Here is a 19285-nt window from a genome sequence, read left to right on the forward strand (position 1 = left end):
AAATTATTTTGTACTGATGGTTATTCTTGACATAACTTTTTACGGTAACTTTGAAAAGTTTTGCAGGTAGATAACAGAACAGAACCGCATATCACGATCGATTGTCATCGTCTATTCCCGAAGCATGCTTCTAAAATCCGAAGGTTTTTTTAAGAGCTCACGAAGTGTTTGTGTATTTATCCAGCTGCCTCGAAATACAAAATCCCCGCACTGATATGTGTAAATCGTCCTTACGTACTTAAAATTTTCATGCATTTCTGGTGCACCCAGTGTAAATATTATTATATAATTATGATTTACGAGTCATGGCTAATTTACTATAAATATATTTTAAACGACTCAATTTAAAATATTTCTTGAAGTTTTACTTTTAATGTACGGGCGGCTTCAATCAAGCCCTAGAATGCAGTTTTACCAGTGGTTTCTAAGTTAATATAACTGAGCATATTTTGCCCTTATTATATTGATTAAATGTAATTATTTTCAACCGTTAAGGTTTAACGTGGATAGATTTAGGATTTTTTATTGCAAGTGCACTAGACATTTTTTAATTAGGAGATTGTATATATATATATGAAGTACGTCATCTTATTAACGCTATTCGGAATTAACATCATACTCATGAATCGACTTATTTATAATGGTGCTATTAAATTTGCAGTTGTATGGGAAAATATGAATGCGAGTGATAAACGGAGAGTCCCGGAACCCGTATGCAATAACGTGACCTATAAAATTATAGTCCACTTAAGTCGTTCATTCCTGTTGTGCAGTATTGTCTACTAGATATTTAACACTTCTTAGAAGTCATGAATTAGATATCTTGTTACAATCCTGGGCTTACGTTGCAAATAATGCGCGACTAACGATTAACTTTTAAGTCAATTCGACAGTAATACTGACTATAGCTATTACAAATGTACATAAAGTGGTTGATATGATAAATGAATACCAAAAAAAAAAACAGGTCACCTGTAAAAGTTACTTCAGAATAAGAGAATTTTGAAAACGAACTCTGGTATTTGATTGTTTGATGTTAATGTTTGTCTGTTATTGTGATCGGAAATAAAAATTTCAATAGGGATTTTTGTGGTAACGTAACATTTCCGCGACCAAAGAGGCCCTTGGAAATGGTTTTAGTGAGAAGGCCGTTGGTTGTAAGACGTAAAAACGATTTCCAATTCCCGGTACCTAGCGCACGCCCCTGACCTCCGCATGCGCTCAGGCATTTTTTTAAACTTTGTAATGTCTATTTGTTCATAAAAATATTACTACTGATTGAGCACTGCCACGAGGTCAAGACTATACCTAGTGTTACCCGGTCGCATCTGCGAATTCTCGCAGTGGTATTTTAACCCGGTAAAGCACTTTTTTTAGTGTCATTGGTAAGCATCTAAGAACGTGACCGTAATTGTGTATTATATAAAAGTCCTTTATACATTGCTCAAAATGTTACTGAAGCCAACCTGTTCGCGACGAAATTAGAAAAAATAAATCAAATGAGACTGAAAAAACTCTTTAATTTACATCACAGTTCCTCTCTATGCGCTGGCAGTGGGGTAAAAAGTCTCTGGGTTCGCCGGAGTCGGGTCAAAAAGAGTAAAAATGCTTATCTCTCTTTTATTATTTTATTATTTCATTCAACAATGCCCACTTGTGTAATATCTATGTTTTATAACTAAACTGGGTTTAGGCGAAGGCTAGTTGTGCAATAAATACTGCGATCCCTCTATATGACCTATACTGATGATGATTTTCAATCTTAGATTTCTTACTTCAGTATAAGCAATCATATTTGTCAATATAACATGATTAGTAAATAACACAATATGAGATAAATACTAGTACAGTCAAGGCCAAAGATATCGACACGGCCAAAGTTGCAAAAATATGTGTACACGGCCTTAATGTTAAGTGCATAAAGTCGTGTATACATATTTTTGTTACTTTGGCCGTGTCGATATCTTTGCCCTTGACTGTACCTAGACCGAAATACTTATCTAATGTACCCCTAGTCTTCGCCATAATGAATTCTTCGCGTAAATAGATCGAGGACAAAAAAGTATTTAAGACATTCGCTACGCGCTACGCTCGTAGCGCGTAGCAGCGTTTTTGCGCTTTGAAGCGAAAACTGCCTGTGCAGGGGTGTAAACGTATCTTTGACCTAGAGTGTTCCGTTTAATTTATAGGTTTTTTGGCGCAATAGTGCACGAATAAAAACAAGCAGTCAAATTTCTTATTTTTAATAGGCAGCTAATTTAAGTACTTAAATATAAAAAAATCGCACATAATAAATGATTAAATAAAAAAAACAAGTCCACTGCTGTAGCCTAACATTTACATATAAGAGACACGGTTCCAGTCTTTCAAACGCTCATGAGAGTGTAAGGTGACCGAGGAAACAGTGATACTAAGAAACGTCGCGGTACATTACACGACAGGAAAGTAGATGTGCTTCATCTCTCATTGAGAGAAGTAGCAGCGACACGCAACCACACGAAACTCGTCTTATTGGTCGACTTACAACAACGACTAATGAGCGGACCGGACGGGCCGCGATTCGCAGTCCTACTACTAGTGGCGCTCCGTGAAACAACACGGTAAACACGGAGCGAAAAAATACTACAAATGGGTGAATGAAGAAGGAGCGGATGTCGACCAGCGGTCAAAACTTGGACAACCCCGGCGGGAACCGAGTTTTATACGGTTACACCACTCGTACCATCAGCCAAATACGTGGTCCACCACCCTTAAGTTGATAATCGTTTGCATGTCATAAAACAATAATGCCAATAGACGTGTCTGTCAACTTGAAAGTTCGACTTTAGCGACATATTCATTTGATAGGAACTTGTTTAAAAGTTGATAGACCACTTATTTGGCTGATGGTACATAGTCAATGTCACGTCTAACTAGTTATATGTTGTGCAAGGGTGGAAAGGTGTTGTGTGTGACTGTTTGGCGCGAGTGCTATATTGAAACCCGAGCAAGCGAAGGATTTCAAGGCACGAAAAGCTTAACAACTTTACAGCCGAGCGCAACACAATTTTCACCTCACTACAGCGAGAAAATAGTAAGTAGATGGAAGTACATAGATTGATTATTTATAAAATCAGTTTTTCATTATTTATAATTAATTTAGGTTATATAATCGAAAAAAAGTAAATTAGTATTATTGTTATTAATTTAATTAGAAATAACAATACATTTATATTACTTAAACAGTGTATGACGAACCTTGTCTCTGAACATGTCATTATGTTTTTTTCTCTCTAATAGATGAGAAAGTTAGATGCACCGCAGTTCATCATAACGTTCGAATTTCAAAAACCTTTTCCACGCAAGAGGGGAAAGAGCGCTTTCCCACGCAGATTTCGAAGGAGCAAGATCGCCTTTTTGAGCTGGTGAGGTGAAAAATATATTACGTTAACAATAAGATTGCACAAACATTTAGTCTTACACGTTTTAGTGGACTATATATTTATGAAATCTTGTTGTTGTTTATATATTTTTAGACGTGTCTGTACCCTGACGTGGTTCAGTGGTCTTCACGTCGGTGGCGTGGACGTTACTTACTAAAACAGGACTGCGAATGTGTTAATACAACATTATATGCCATAACTTTAAAAAAAACTGTCATTATGATAATTTATATACTTATGCGAATAATTGCGTAAAAATATATCATGGCATGTTGCCACTTTCTCAACTCAAACTGAAACTCAATTTCATTCAAAATGAAACCCACATGAGCCACGAAATAGTCACAAAAAATCTGATTAACTAATTGAATTGAAGCAACAAATAATATTATATATATGTATAAGTAAATGCATTATAAGGATTACCTTAACATTGAAATTTAGGTAGGTTTTTAGTAAGTTTGTTAGGATATTGTCTATGGAATTAACATTTATGCTATGTACATGTTATACTATCCCTACATAATATCTGTCAAGGTTAAGATTAGATGCAGGGTGAGTGGCAAGTGAGTGGTAATTCGACGAGTAAGTAGGTAGATCGTTTCCCCAAACTGCACCTTTTAAGGATTCATTAGTCCTAGATGGAACCGGTTATGGTTTCACCACGTCTGTCCTTGGCTTGGCTTAGAAAAAAGAAGGATGGGTTGAAAGTGCGAATGGAAATTTTGTTACGCGAAATTGACGAGTTTGGGCAAACGATCAAATTTTTTACCCAGTTCAGCCTATTCCTTGAGGTTTTGTACCTAGAGCAATCCACGAAGACGCGTGATTTTGTCAAAATTAGACATTAATGACATTGTAATAAGAACCACGGCACGCGTCAACGTGCAACCCTTCTTCAAGGAATCAGATCGAATCGAATGACCATTCTCTGATAGTTTTTGTGGTACAGAGGGCTGAGTGGTTCGTAGACAGCGGGTTGGTAGGTATAGTGGAGGCACGCTAACATTTCACGTTGGGGATAAATAAATAATACTAGGCTATCTTTCACCCAATAGAAAGATGTCGCCAAATTAGTTGCGATTTTTTTTAGTTTTTATTACCAGGGTTCGCTAAATGCGAGCAAAATTCATTGAATTCATATATATATATAATTGTCATAGTCATTTCAATCGATTTTGCTCGCATTTTTGGATCCTTGATTATAACAAGTATGAAATAACAATCATTAGTGTTTAAAAGAGTTAAGCCACCTGTTGAGGAGAAATACAAGGTGTTTTCAAATTATTCCGGAGTATGTCTGCACATGGTTGGTCTGAATTTTTTTTACAGGATTTTACAAATATCGTTAAGAAACTTTTCTAAATATTGATTGGTCCAAAGTCTACCGCCTCAATGGCTTTGACTACAGTTAGTATCAAACGTCCAACGTAAATCCTATACAGGCAGGGGTGTTCAGTTAAACTGAGTAGACTAATAACCTACAAAAATATTCGGAAATAATTTGAAGACACCCAGTAGGTATAATTTTGTATTTTTTTTAAACAAATCTATTTATTTTCAGGTAACTATAACAATTGAAAGTTGTAACGGTAGGTACTTTTGTAGTTTCTTTTATTCCCGGAGTAGTAAGTACTTGTATTATGTATTTGCAAGTAATTGTTATATAGATAGTTCATGAATTATGTGGCTCTAAAATTATCCGTACCTGATTTAGTAACATGGCATATGCATGAATCTAATGTGTAGAAATACTTATGCATTGTAATTTCATGATTAAGTCCTCGGGAAATAGTTGACAAGTTAGGTACCTACTTAACCCGGCCCCGTAGCTAGCTGCGCCAGAACTTGCTTTTGTAGATTTGAGTTCAGTTAGCATCAAAAAGTATATATAATAGTACCTACGTATCAAAAACTAGACTGACATTCCATTTATTATAGATCTTTCATATATGAATTTATACCAGTCTTACAAATGACGCACCGTTTTTCGTGGAATCCGTATTGAGCTGATGATGCTCTGTCACTCTATTACATATATTAGAAAATAACATTAAGCACATATCGTCATTACTTTGAAAAAAGGTGGTATCTCTAAATCGATGATCTTTCCGAGTTAACTTAATGCACATTGTTTTAAGGGTCAAATTTGTTGACGTATTGATTTGAGATACTTTTACTTTTTTTCAAAGTAGTGACGATATAGTGATATTCTAGGTACTTAACGCTTATCGTCCACAGTTTCTAGCCTCGCAGAGACCTCTAGTTCTAGTTAAACTGGATTCATCATGTTAAATGGGAGTTTTTAAATCTGCTATTCTTATTAAGAATAGGTAAGCTTGTGCGAAAAAAACGGGTGAACGTCCAAGACAAGCTAGCGTGCAAAGGCCGGGGAGGTCCCAAGGAGCGGCAGCGCCGCTACAGGCTGCTAGGCGTAGTTGGTGAAGAAGGCTTCGGCTGCCGGCGGCTCGTTGTAGCGGTACGTCTCGGGCCTCACCTTGCCCAACGGCGAACTCCCAGGCCGCGAAGGTTTCACTTGTTTCTCAAGCCCCCTTAACTCCGCAATATCCAAAGATTTCTGTAAAAATGACATGTAGCTATCATCTATTGAAACTCACAGGTAGACAATAATTAACGCGATAGCATCAAAGCTGAGTATACCTACTTAATTAAATTGCGTGGTATAAGTTATTTAGGATTTTTACGTCGTACTATTACCTAAATTATTACATTACCCCGGTTTGGTCGCCGAAGTCGATGGGCCTACTGGCTGGTAGCGGCCGGATCATCATCTTCGTTTTCGTGAGTGGGAAATTTGGTCCTTTGAAGGAGATCCAGTAAATCGTCTGACCACGATGCTCTTCAGCATTTAATGCATATATGCCATTCAGATTACTGTAAAATACAATTCAGTTGTTAAACCCTGTGTATGTTGGTACATTCTGAGGTCCACAATGTTTGTTGCAGCGCTTACCTTTTGTCACATTCCTTGTACCACCACGCGCCGCCGTGCTCGACTGCGCACGAACCATCCTTCCAATCATCGTTGTCTACATCGTTGCTGGAGAACTTCTGGCCGGCGTGGTACGACAAGGAATCACCTGCGTTTTACCCGTAAGTGATTACTACTACCTACATGTAGTTTAGTTAGAAACTGTTCAGAGCCCTATTTTTCGAATCTACAATTTGCGGATAACCTAGAGCTACAATTACAAGTGATAGTAAAATCTCTTTCACTCATCTCATAATTCGTGTAAGACTAGTGGATTCCTGTTTAACTAATATGATCAGACTAGTACCACTATCCCGTGAAAATACCAGTGTATGTTTCACAAATCTTCAATAGTAGTATAAACCTACCAAGGTCCGAAGCTTTGTAAAATGTACTAGTAATATTTTTCACGTGTTCATGCTATTTAAAGGGTGGGTACTCTACTCACCTGCGCTGCCATAAAACGTCCCGAGCGTGCTTATCCTGTAGCCTTCGTACTCGGGCCCGATCGTGAACACAGAATATGCGGCATATGCTTCATGGCCATGCTGCGTCTCAAGCTCTATCCTCATCTCATAAAGCTTCTGATTGGTCAAGTAGTGCAGCTTTTCCAGTCCGAGCCAGAACTCGCCAGCGAGGTTACCAAATCCGTGCTTGTAGTCGGACCAACTCTTAAAGAAGTCCTGAGATCCGTCGAAACGGTTTTGGAATACCTAAAAATACAAAGGACTTTCTTAGAAAACAATTGAGAAGACTTATGCAACAAATATTAGAAACGTATTCCGACCTCTGATTTCGACGTAATAAGGCCTTTTGAGTGTTACGAATTGATACAGATCTAATGACTGATGTTTTTCCAACGTATTTTGCCGGATAAGTTCGTATTTATCTCGCTTTATTGAGAAAGCTTTAGGGAACTTCAGTAAGCTAGGTGAGAAAGAAAAAGATAAATAGGAAGTTTCCGACAAAATACGATGGGAAAACATTATTCACTACATATACATATTTTTGCACTGGACTGCACTTTGCTTTGACTTACTGTCCATCCGCCGCCGGCGGTCGTGAGGTCACAGAGCACGTAGAAGGGTTCCATGTCGTCAGGCTTGATCTTATAGATACCGGAGACGTTGAAACCCTGCATCTGTATCTCGTGGCAATCCGTGGGGTAGCGCTCTGACCGGTCCACGCGGCCGGACCTGCCACCGACACTGTTATGTCAGATATTATGTCATTTCATTAGCTTACAAAACGAGCCACACAGGGCGGCAATTTGAAGGCCAAGAATAAAGACCTTTATTTTATAGAAACCAAAAAGTAAATTATGAGAAACGGGATACGCAAGTACATTAACGTCGCAGTAGTGGGATAACATGTCGTCGCTTGCTGAATATTCGGGTCTAAGTATGGGTCTTAGTAGGTATGTAACGCAGCCAATTAAGTTAATTAGTCGTCCAATGAAAAGCCTAGATTTTTTATTAAACGGTGCAGTTTAACTTCAAGCAAAAAACTACCTGTATGATCATGACCATTCCATTCAATCAAACAGTTAAGCATAGCATTGTCTAGCCTAGTCATTTTTTTTACCTAGAAAGGATGAAAATCCAGAAAATACATTATAAGACGTTTGATGAGAGACACTTTTTTATCAGGATAGAAACTGTTAAAAAGTGCCTCTCATCGTGAGTGTCCCCACGGAAAATATCTAAGCAATGCTATTTTTTGACAAAACCAGAAAACATTAACTTATACAGAAATATTTATAGTATGATACTTGCTTGCATTCACATTTCTTCGGCTTCTGCTCCTGCAAGGTGCGTCTGAACTCAGCGATAAGGCTGAGGGCTTCCATTGAATTTGGAGCCCCATCCACCCTGCAACCAAACCGTGCTACACTAAGGGGCTGTTTCACCATCCATTGATTAGCGTTAACCGACGGTTAAATGTGATTCCGTCTCCGTCTATTCGATCAAAACAAATAGAGACGGCATCACACCTAACCGCCACTTAACACTAATCAATGGATGGTGAAACAGCCCCTAAATATATAATATTTCGGAGCGACCAAGGTGGTCAAAAATATCGAAACATGAACTCTAATCCATACTAATACTAATAATATTGTAAATGCGAAAGTGTGCGTGTGTTTGTGTGTATGTTTGTCCGTCTTTCACGCCGTAACGGAGCGACGGATCGACGTGATTTTTGGCATAGAGATAGTTTATGGGCTCGAGAGTGACCTAGGCTTTTTATCCCGGAAAAATGCACAGTTCCCGAGGGAACGGCGCGCGATAACCTAATACCACGCGGGCGGAGCCGCGGGCAAAAGCTAGTACCTATGTGCATGTTCCGATATTTTTAACCGCCTTGGCCGCTCCGAAATATCTGATGGCGACTGTACCTATTTCGTTTCGTTGCCATTTAATTAACTGATTGGTAAGAAACTGGAAGGTGGAAGAAACTGTAGGGGAAGAGTTATTAAATCAAAACTAATTCAGTGTTACTTACTACATCGATGTAGCCTATAATTGCTGTTATTAATAGATACCTTAACAGGACCGGTCTGAAAACCAGCGCCGGGCAACCAAGCTCTGCACATGCTGAGACTGGGGACCCATTGTATTAACTTTTTGTTTCTCCAACAAACCGTTTTTTTTTTATCAATATCTAGTTTGAACTTGTGGCAATATAAAATAAGAATTTTTGTATAAAATGTAAAAAATGCCGACACTTTTTATAAATGAATTAAAATGTATGAATGAATATCTTGCTGCTAGATAGCTGCGCTAAATGGCTTTTTACGCTTTAAAACAAAAATATCGTCACTACTTTGAAAAAATCACGTATCTAAAATCAATATGTCAACAATATTGAACCTTGACACAAACACAATCATAAAGTTAACTAAAAAAAAAACAATTTTGAGGTACGAGTTTTTTTTGCAGTAGTGACGATATACACATTAATGTAAAGAACTAGAACAATCTTATACGTATAAGATTACGATACGTATCAACACCGTTTGTTTTGTTTATTAGTAGCCAATTGTTGTGACAATGAAACGTGGGAATCATTATTCGTATTTTTATAACACCACTCCGTGTGTAAAAATATACAATGTGCCTATTAATTAAACAAACACTATAGCTATAGTCCATGGATCAGCTGATATGTCGGTGAAGTTAGTTTATCTGATTAGGTACTAATGATCATCTAATAAATACATTTTTGGCGACCTCATAAATAAATAACATTTGTCATATTGAATGAATTTGTAACAAATCTGTTTATGTTAATGTAAAATAAATCTTAATGAAATCATATTTAAAGGTCTAATAACATTTATAATATATACGTTTGTTATTCAACCTTTTTAATGACCCAAAGTCGAGACTATTTAGCAGTATTAAAAAATAAGTATGACATTTTACAAGAAGTTCTAAGTTCCAATTACAATGCAAATTGAGTATGAGATTTCTATTGTACCTACTGGACACTTTTTCGTTCCGAATTAGTGAGCTTCTAAATACGATAGTAACATTTATCATTGTTCCGAATTCAAAACGTCCCTACTTACCGCTTTTCAACAATGTTTGGCATTCATAACTTTCTGGTGACTAAAGATGTAATCGTGACTGTACGTATCATTTTTGAGTAAGGGTTTTAAATGTGATTATTTTATTTGTTTCTTAATAATCGGATTATATTTAAAAAAATGTGCTTGTTTTGTAAACAGGTAGTTATGTGGTTATATTCTTATGTTATATTTAAATTATGTTCTCGCTGCTGAGGTGAAAAATTGTATGTGTCACACGAGACCAAAGTTTTTTTGCATCTCGTGTGTTTGAATCCCTTGCTGTTCTTGGGATTCAAAATCAACACTCGCAACAAAAAACAACTTTGCTCTCTTGTTGCACAAATAACTATTGTTCCTAAAATAGTAGATCTGTCACCTTAATTGAATCACCAAATAATATTAAAACGATTACCGAAATAATGTATTACAATGAATGAAATGATAATAAGTAATAATAATATGTTCTCACAAATTACACCAATTGGCCCTGCCCCAAACTAAGCAAAGCTTGTTCTATGGGTGCTAAACAACGGATAGACATGCATATATACTTAAATACACACAAACATCCAAGACTCAAATACCTACTGCAAACATTACCATTAGCAAGAAATTTTCGGTTCTGGCACTTCGCCGGCTGTTGCCGCGGCACGGTCGCTTCGGTCGCTCGGCTCGCGCGCTGAGGGTCGCAGTTCTACCTAATACTCCTCGCTTCGCTTGTCGTCGTACCTAACCAGACCTACCTTAGTAGAATATGTAGAAGCATCGAATTAAGAAACTGGTCTATTTATTAGGTGACATATCTATTATTTTAGGTACAAATATATTATTGCTGGCCGTGACTTATTTTTAGAGGACAGATCTTATATTCAGGGTATAAAAAAAGCGATCAATCTATTATTTAAGTTACATATTTACATTAATCTGATGATTCAAACGGTCTCTAATTTTTGGTTAATATGATGACTGATATATTTTTTAGGGACAGATATAATAATTAGGGTATCGCAGTTCAGTGACAAATCTAAATTTAAGTGACAGACAATATAGTTCCCGTTATGTATCTCCGCAAAACCAAGAGCGACCGTCGACATGTTTATCTTTGGTCAGGGTGGGCAATGTTACCCGAAGAACAAATCGATGGATGGCAATAGGTAGATACATTTTAAATGAAAATTCCACTAGAGATCATATTTTTGGGTTTTATCTATCTATCTTACAATGGCTTGAATTTAACATTTTCTAACAACACAATAGCTACTCGTACAATGAATTGTGAAAAAAATCGCAAAAAAAAAGAGAGCTGAAAATATTGACATTGATATTCTGATTTTGATTGAAACTGTATTTTACATAAATTTAAATTTAGTTAATTCACATGAAAAATGTACATCCGATACCTGCGTAGTTTCCCTATGACTGTCTGTCTCTTACGACACCGGTGAACGACAAAGAAGACTTACTTGGCGTTGGCGCGCGTGTGCTGACGGTTCTTGACCTCGTTGATGGTGGTGACGATTGTTTCGACACCCGTCAGGACGCTCTTGACGTTACCTTCCAGGAACGTAAGCCGCGCGTCCAAAGCCGCGTCTAGATGCGGCTCGCGGCCGTCTACTGAAACCAATATTATGTGAGTCAATGATCGAAACTTATCTCTCCGCTGACATGTTTCCTACAAGCGTTTAACCTTGAGTTGCTGAATGAAGCGAACAAAATTATATCTCACTTCTTAGTTCTTACACTTGTCGTTAAAGAGAGATTTATTTAATTTGAATTAAAGCGTGAAGTTGGTAGGCGTCTTACCTATCTATGGCAGGGAGGGCCCCTTGAATGCAAACACTACCGTGTTTTGTGTTTCGTTTTCGGAGCATTTCCCTTACGGGAATAACCGCTGAGACTAAGTAACTACCTACCTCGCTAGAATATATTTTTTCAGCTTTTTGAAGAATTGATGGAAAAACCATTCGATAAATGGTTGATTCGATAAACACTGCTGCATAAAAATCTAAAACATATTTTTACAAGAAAAATAAATATAACATTACTAGCAAAATTGTAAGTACTTAGTGTTGGTTTTTAATAGAAAACCAGCGTGGAATTAGTTATTAGTGTAAATGCCAAATTAATAATATCTTGTACAGAGCAAGGCATAGGATGTTCCCTTTGGTTGGGCAGAAGTGCAAGGCCAGTATAAGACAAGTAGCTAACCAGATTCGGTGGCCAAGCCCGCGCGCGACACTTTCTCCACCATGGTCTTCATGCCCGTTAACTCGTTCTTCATACTGTCCAACACCGTCTCCAGCTTGTCCGCAGAACCCTGACTGCGAACTGTTTTCATTATTTCTGTCAAATACTTCAGGATGCTGTTCGTCTTTTCATGAACCTCTATATCCAATCGATTAAGTCTAAAGTCGATGCTGTCCACTTTTTTCAAATACTTTTCACTGGACGTGATGCTCTCCATCAGCTTGTCTATGACCGCCTCGTTGTCGGAGCCTGCTGACTGCACGACCCTGGTCACGTTCTCCCGTTTCCTGGTGGCCAGCATGGCGTCATTCAGTTCCGCCTCGTATTCCTTCTTCCAAAGCACTTTGTCCTGGTAATCATTTTTTCGCCTAGTTTTCTTTTCTTTAGCTGCCGAGCTACTCGCTATTGCCATGATAGCGTATGTTATCTGGAGTAACCGGAGGTATCCAACCATTTCGAGATGTGAACCGTAGGTGCGATCGAAGAAGACTGACTCTATTCCATGCGCTCAATTTACAAACATCGGACCGATGCAATAAAAACATTGAATGCGGAATGTTTCACCGTGAAACTGTAGTTTAATGATTCTCACCGCTTTTTTTCTCGTCTCGCGGTGCTATTTGATACATAAAACAAAACAAAAACAATAGTGCTGCCAACTGCGAATGGTTTCTCGTGACTTTTCCAGACTTATCAACATACATATTTTCTTAAGTAAGTCCGAGATCTGGTCGCTATCACTACGTGTATTAGAAATTGAAGTATACATTTTGGGCAAAATTGTTGATAGAGAATTATCTACAGCGTTGCCTATTAAAAATACCTACAGCCGCAATACAAGCTTAGTTGTGTTTCTAATCTAATGCATCCCTTTCTAACTCACACAATATGCGTTGCGCAAATAAATGCTGTGTACCTACTTTACATGTTGTGAGGCCTAATTTCATACTTCTATGTGTTTTCATCACTTGAGATAGGGGTCAATCACGGGTCAAATTTATGTAAAAAAACAGGAAACACTTATCGTTTATTTTTTGGTACCTAAAATTTTAATATGAAAAAAAAACTATTGTTTTTATTTTTTGATAGCGTGAACTCAGATTTTTTCCGATTTCAAGAGACGCGTTCCATTATTCGTAGACAGACAGACAGCGAAGTGATCACATAAGGTTTTATTTTTCCTTTTGAAATACGGAACCCTAAAACCACGTAGTTACCATACCTTGAATTAAATTATTAACCCTTTACCAGGCCAAGGGATATATTCCACCCACATCTTATATCGGTAACCGTAGTCAGGTTTTAACTCCAAACCACCTACAAAATATTTTGTCAATCCCTGAAAATATTATTTTATGATCTTCATTCACAACACGCTTCTAAATTGCGTAATATATCTTTGGCAGCCGTTTAAATTCACTTGAACGCTAATTTCAGTAAACTACGGAGAAATTCGAACACTTTCCATAATTTCTATGAAACAGAAGTACATAGGTCGAACAATTTTTTGATATTTTGTAGATTTTGAGTGTTGAAAGCTAATGTAATCGTAAACATTGCTAAATATTCATGCATTATTGTGTATGACCAGAATTAGGAGTGGGTTGACATTATCCCATGGCCTTATTAGAGTTTAACTGTGTGGGAGCTATTTTTCCCATGGCCCGGTAAATTGTCTTGTCATGTCATAAAAAGTCACGTAAGTAATAAAACAGTTTTTGTGTTCAACCTAGAACGAATTCATGTACCAAAGAGACCCAAAATCTAATCGGGCCATGGGAAGAATAGCTCCCACACAGGAAAATTCTAGCCAGGCAATGTGATAGAGTCATCCCACATCCCAATTCTAGTCCTATCACAAGGATGCAGGAGTATTTAGCAAAATATATGATTATATTACCTTACAATCATTAAAATCATGAAAATAACAAAAAATGGTTCGTTATATCTGCTTGTGTTTTTCTTAAATTCAGTAAAGTGTTCGAATTTGTAAACAAACCACTAACATCACTGGTCAAGTGGATTTAAACGGCTGCTAAAGATATATTATTGGATTTTAAAGCGTGTCATGAATGAAGATCATAAAATAATGTTTTCAGTGATTGATATAATGTTTCGTAGGAGATTTGGAGTTAAACCTTGACTATTATAACCGATATAAGATGTGGGTGGAATATATCCCATGGCCTGATCAAGAATATAATAAGACAAAATCTAGTATGACAGTTCATTACTTAGACAGGCGATGGGATAACCGTAACCCACATATTTATTTCTATCCACCCACGCCGTTAAACGTCTCAGGTGAAATGGCTCGTTTTATGCTCTGGTTGTACAGTCGCCATCAGATATTTCGGAGCGGCCAAGCAAGGTGGTCAAAAATATCGGCACATGCACTCTATTGTTATGGTATTAGAGTTCATGCATCGATATTTTTGACCACCTTGGCCGCTCCGAAATATCTGATGGCGACTGTACAATCTACTATTTTGACTTTTCTCTTGTATAGTGAAGTAAGTATACAGATTTGTTGTTCATGTCTTTACAGCGTGACTCCCTGTAAGTACAATTACATGGCAAAAATTACAGCTATAATTACGTGGGAGAAAGTCACTTTAGTCAGTTTGGCAGTTTTGTCTCAAAGCTAAAAAGAAAACCTTTATATCTAATACCATCTTGCTCGTTACCCCTCGAGAAACAATCCCCAGGTTCCAAACCTAATACAAAATGGTTTAGGCAGCCCCATGACAATGAGGTGCGAGTTCGAGGGGACACTTTATTGAAAACAATGATGTTTACAAATACACTAAATGTTATTGTTTGTCGGCGCTAAGAATGTGCGACATTATTTGTTTGATAATATATTTAAGACGCATCTACCTAAGCACAGACCTAAGTAAAATACACTTTTATTTGAAAAAGTATTAAACTAAATAGGTACCTAATGTTGCTCATGTTGACGTTGTGTTATTGCATCAAACACTCCTAGAATACAATGGACAGCAAAATAGTGTCTACTTAGCAGAATCGAAAACTGTTCAGATTCTACAAAAAAAGTTTATTGCAGCTATTGAAACAAAGTTACGAACGCAAACATTCAGAAAAGAATACATTTTTAATTTTCATACTAGCTGTTGCCCGCGACTTTGTCTGCGAAGAATTCGTTTATCGCGCACCCTCGGGAACAAATCATTTTTCTTATAAAATGTATCCTATTATTCATTCCGGCTATTTACCGATGATGTAAGCAAAATATAATGGTAATCGGTTCAGTGGTTAAGACCTGATAGCGAAGCAAATAAACAAACTCAATTTTGCGTTAAATATTTATTATTTTATTTTATATACATGAAACATCTGACATTATAGACACCTAACAATAAACAAATTTTTATTGGTGGGTTATATAGGTAATGGACTAGCTTTTGCCCGCGGCTTCGCTCGCGTTAAATTTGGGGTAACACAGATTTACTTTCCACAATCTTTATTTTCGTGTTTTAACTGATTTTTCGGAGGATTATATTTGCGAATTTTCAAATTTAAAAATCAACTTTGATGCCCTGTGTCACATATTCAGGTCAGGGGTGTAATTTTGGAATACCTACTTGTTTTTTACCCGCGACTTCGTACCTACGCCACATAGGACTCCCGTGGGATAGGAATAAGTGAATTCAATAGAAAACCACAATGTCCGCGATTGAATTACACCCAATAAACAAAGAAACAGATAAAGTTTAAAAAGACAAAAAATCCTTGCTTAGTGCACTTCTATGATACTTTATCCAATTACTTACTTGTGTGCCAAATTCAGGTCTGTAAAATCTGTAGTTTAAGCTACGCGTTGTCTGTCAGTCAGTCAGCCAGTCACGGTATTTCGTAGCACGGTATACTGTTTTATAGGTATGGATAAATTTTGCTACGTAATGAGTTGATTGGTTTGGCTTAGGTACTTAAGGTGTCCTAAGCATTAAGGAGTTATACCTTTCAGCATCAGCTAACCTGAATAACCAGAAAGAATACAACTAAAGGTCTATACGTGCATATTATGATAATAAATTAAACTTCCTCTAACTCCTAACCGTTAAGGAGTTTAACCTTCCATCATCAGCTCACCTGGATACCTGAAATAATACAACTATCGGACTATACGTACCTACCTACAATATTTAAAAAAAACAACTCCTAACCGTTAAGGAGTTATACGTTCCATCATCAGCTCATCAACATGAGATGATGTCTATCAGACGCAAATATTTAAATAGCTTGAGAAAATATATGAAAAACGTAATGCGTGCCTACAAAATTTGAGGGCTGCCCTCGATTTCCCTGTGATCCCGTCATCAGATCCTGATTTGGTGACAATAGGACCATCTCGGGAGTACACACTTTGGAATAAAAAATATTTTTTAAAATACATAAGAAAGAAAAATCCCGTTTTTTCCCGTTCCCGATATAATTTTCGGGAAACGCTCTCTTAAAGCTCCCCTACACTCCCCAAGGAACCCACTTGCCAAATTTCAGCTTTCTACGACCAGTAAAACGAAAAATCCCGTTTTTCCCATTCCCGTAGGAATTTTGGATAGTCCTCTCTCAATGCTCCTCTACACTGCCCAAGCAATCTACATGCCGATTTTCAGCTTTCTGTGTCCAGTAAAACGAAAAATCCCGTTTTTCCTCGTTGCCGTGGGAATTTTGAAAACTCCACTCTCAATGCTCCTCTACAAGTACAATCCCTTAAGCAACCTACATGCCGAATTTCAGCTTTCTACAATCAGTCAGAATTTCGAGAAATTCTTTTATAATGCTCCCCTACACTCTCCAAGGAACCTATAGGTATGCCAAATTTCAGCTTTCTACGACCAGTAAAATGAAAAATCGATCCCGTTGAATATGGCTATACCCTACCAGGGTGCATAATATTGTAAGACTTATTAGAATAAGGCCTTATGTATTTTATGTTTTTTGCCAAATAAATAAATACTAAATATAAATCCTGTTTTTTCCTTCTCCCGTGGGAATTTTCGAAAATTCTTAAACCTGTTTTATCTATATTAATAATTTCGTACCGGTCTACGGTAGACTCGAACGACATGCACATCAAATTGAAGAGCGTAAAAAATTCTTCAATCCGAGTCGACAACTTGTACTATTATAATCACTTCTATGCCAAATTTAAAGAGTTTAGTTATTATAGTTACTGAGATAGGGTGACTCGGAATCGAATATATAAATCCCGTTTTTTCCCGTTCCCGTGGGTATTTCCAAAAATCCTTCCGTAGTGGGTGCCTACATTGTATAAGGTATCTATGTGCAAAATTTCAAGTCTCTAGGTCTAGTGGTTTGGGCTGTGCGTTGATATATTAACAGTCAGTCAGTTTAGAATTTTATATACAGAGATTAACGGTTGTGAAGGGATGTCTAAATCTAAGCTACGAGTACTTGTGTGTACCGGTCAAGGTAAAGAATATATTTACGCTTTAGTACCTTGTCTCTGTATGCCTTTTGACAGTTTTGTACAATAGTTCAAAGAAGAAGTGCCACCGACAAGGCAGTAAAGTGTAAAGATATATTTGACTTCGACTGTACAGTAAACCTGCACCAATATCTCACGTAACAAAGTGTGCTCTTTGATAGATTCTTTATTTCTAGGACTGGTACCTACATGTCAGATATTTTTGCCCGCTCCGCTATGGCTGACATTAATACAGGTGACTGTACAAAGTCTTTTGAAAGGATTCAGATTATTTCAGCAGGTAATTGGGTTCCTTTGTTATTGGACTTAAGTAATTGATCTCAGTAAAGGTTTTCATCAGAATTTATGATATAGGTAATTTAGGCTCGCCATCCTACGGAACCATTGGTCAATCGCAATTAAAGAATCATTTACAGGGTGTTCTGTCAAACTATACTCAGCGGATAAAATCTGGCCCACTCTACATACGACATTGCGTACATTTGAGGGCCAGATGTTTTGCCGCTCAGAATATTTAAAAAAAAATATGCTAAAATATTACGGATTAATTTTAGACCACCTCAGTATATACTTACATACTTATCTTGAGTTCGTCTACAATGGTTCCCCTGGCACCACGATCTTGGCACCCAAGAAAAATGTAGTCGTGAGTAATTGTATTACAGATATTTTATTTACATTTAATTGTGTGGGTCTCGTTTGTTTGCTGGATAAACAATTGTTATTGTCATAATAGAGGTTACACATGTACGTACGTACATTCAAGAGGAAACCATGGAATTACTTGAATGAAATGATGTTTATTAGAATATGTGATGCTGACGCCACCGCCTCACCGGCTGGGTTATAGAACTAGCTTTAACCCGCAGTAATGCCTCAGTACAAGAAAAAAAGCCGCCAAGTTCGTGTCGGGCCAAGCATAAAGTAGGTAAAGTTCCTTACTAATAAGTAGCAAATATTCAATGAGGTATTAACTTTTAAATTAGTAGGTATAATTCACCAATACTCACTCACTCACTCATTACCTTGTAAACCCTTGGTACTCATTACATTAACTTGTAAAGCCTACTAAGGCTGCAAAGTTTTAAGATTATTCAATTAAACCTTTTTTTAACCGACTCCAAAAAATGAGGAGGTTTTATGTTCCAATGTTTGTATTTTTTTTTAATGTATGTTCACCGATTACTCAGTCAATTGTGGACCGATTTACAAAATTATTTTTTTAATCTTAAGGGTATTCTTCTGAGGTGGTCCCATTGTCACCAAGTCAAGATCTGATGATGGGATCCTAGGGAAATGGAGGGCAAACCTCAAATTTTAAAGGCACACCTATGGCGATTTGGCATTGTTAGCATTAAGATGAGCATTTACATTCAGAAAGTATACCAAATGGTAACCTGGACCTGATGAAGAAGACCGTGATGACCAATGGAACTCATCAAAGCTAAGTAATGCTTGCTCGTCTATTAACGATCATGATTAATATACCTAGATAAGCGACTAAGAAGAAGCTTTAAGTTAATGATTCTTCCGAACTGATCTGATGCTGAAGCCAGAAGGTAGGCAACGGAACTCTG

The 19285-nt window shown here is 37.2% G+C and overlaps 2 protein-coding genes across 2 annotated transcripts in view; one reads left to right on the top strand and one right to left on the bottom strand.

The window, feature by feature from the left end:
- The first annotated feature begins 1923 nt into the window (after positions 1-1923).
- scu (hydroxysteroid 17-beta dehydrogenase 10) overlaps positions 1924-19285 on the top strand; it is a 32853-nt gene continuing 15491 nt past the window's right edge. Inside the window, exons 1-2 of the mRNA XM_074096861.1 lie at positions 1924-3073; positions 6390-6536. Of these exons, the coding sequence (XP_073952962.1) occupies positions 2900-3073; positions 6390-6536 (321 nt within the window). The 5' untranslated portion in view covers positions 1924-2899. The remainder of the gene's footprint in view (positions 3074-6389; positions 6537-19285) is intronic.
- On the bottom strand, positions 11610-13828 carry LOC141434456 (uncharacterized). The gene has a single exon (XM_074096879.1). It carries the CDS (start codon positions 12687-12689, stop codon positions 12192-12194), a length of 498 nt encoding a protein of 165 aa, XP_073952980.1. The 5' UTR covers positions 12690-13828; the 3' UTR covers positions 11610-12191.

This window comes from Choristoneura fumiferana, chromosome Z, assembly GCF_025370935.1.
Source record: "Choristoneura fumiferana chromosome Z, NRCan_CFum_1, whole genome shotgun sequence".
Classification (NCBI taxonomy): domain Eukaryota; kingdom Metazoa; phylum Arthropoda; class Insecta; order Lepidoptera; family Tortricidae; genus Choristoneura; species Choristoneura fumiferana.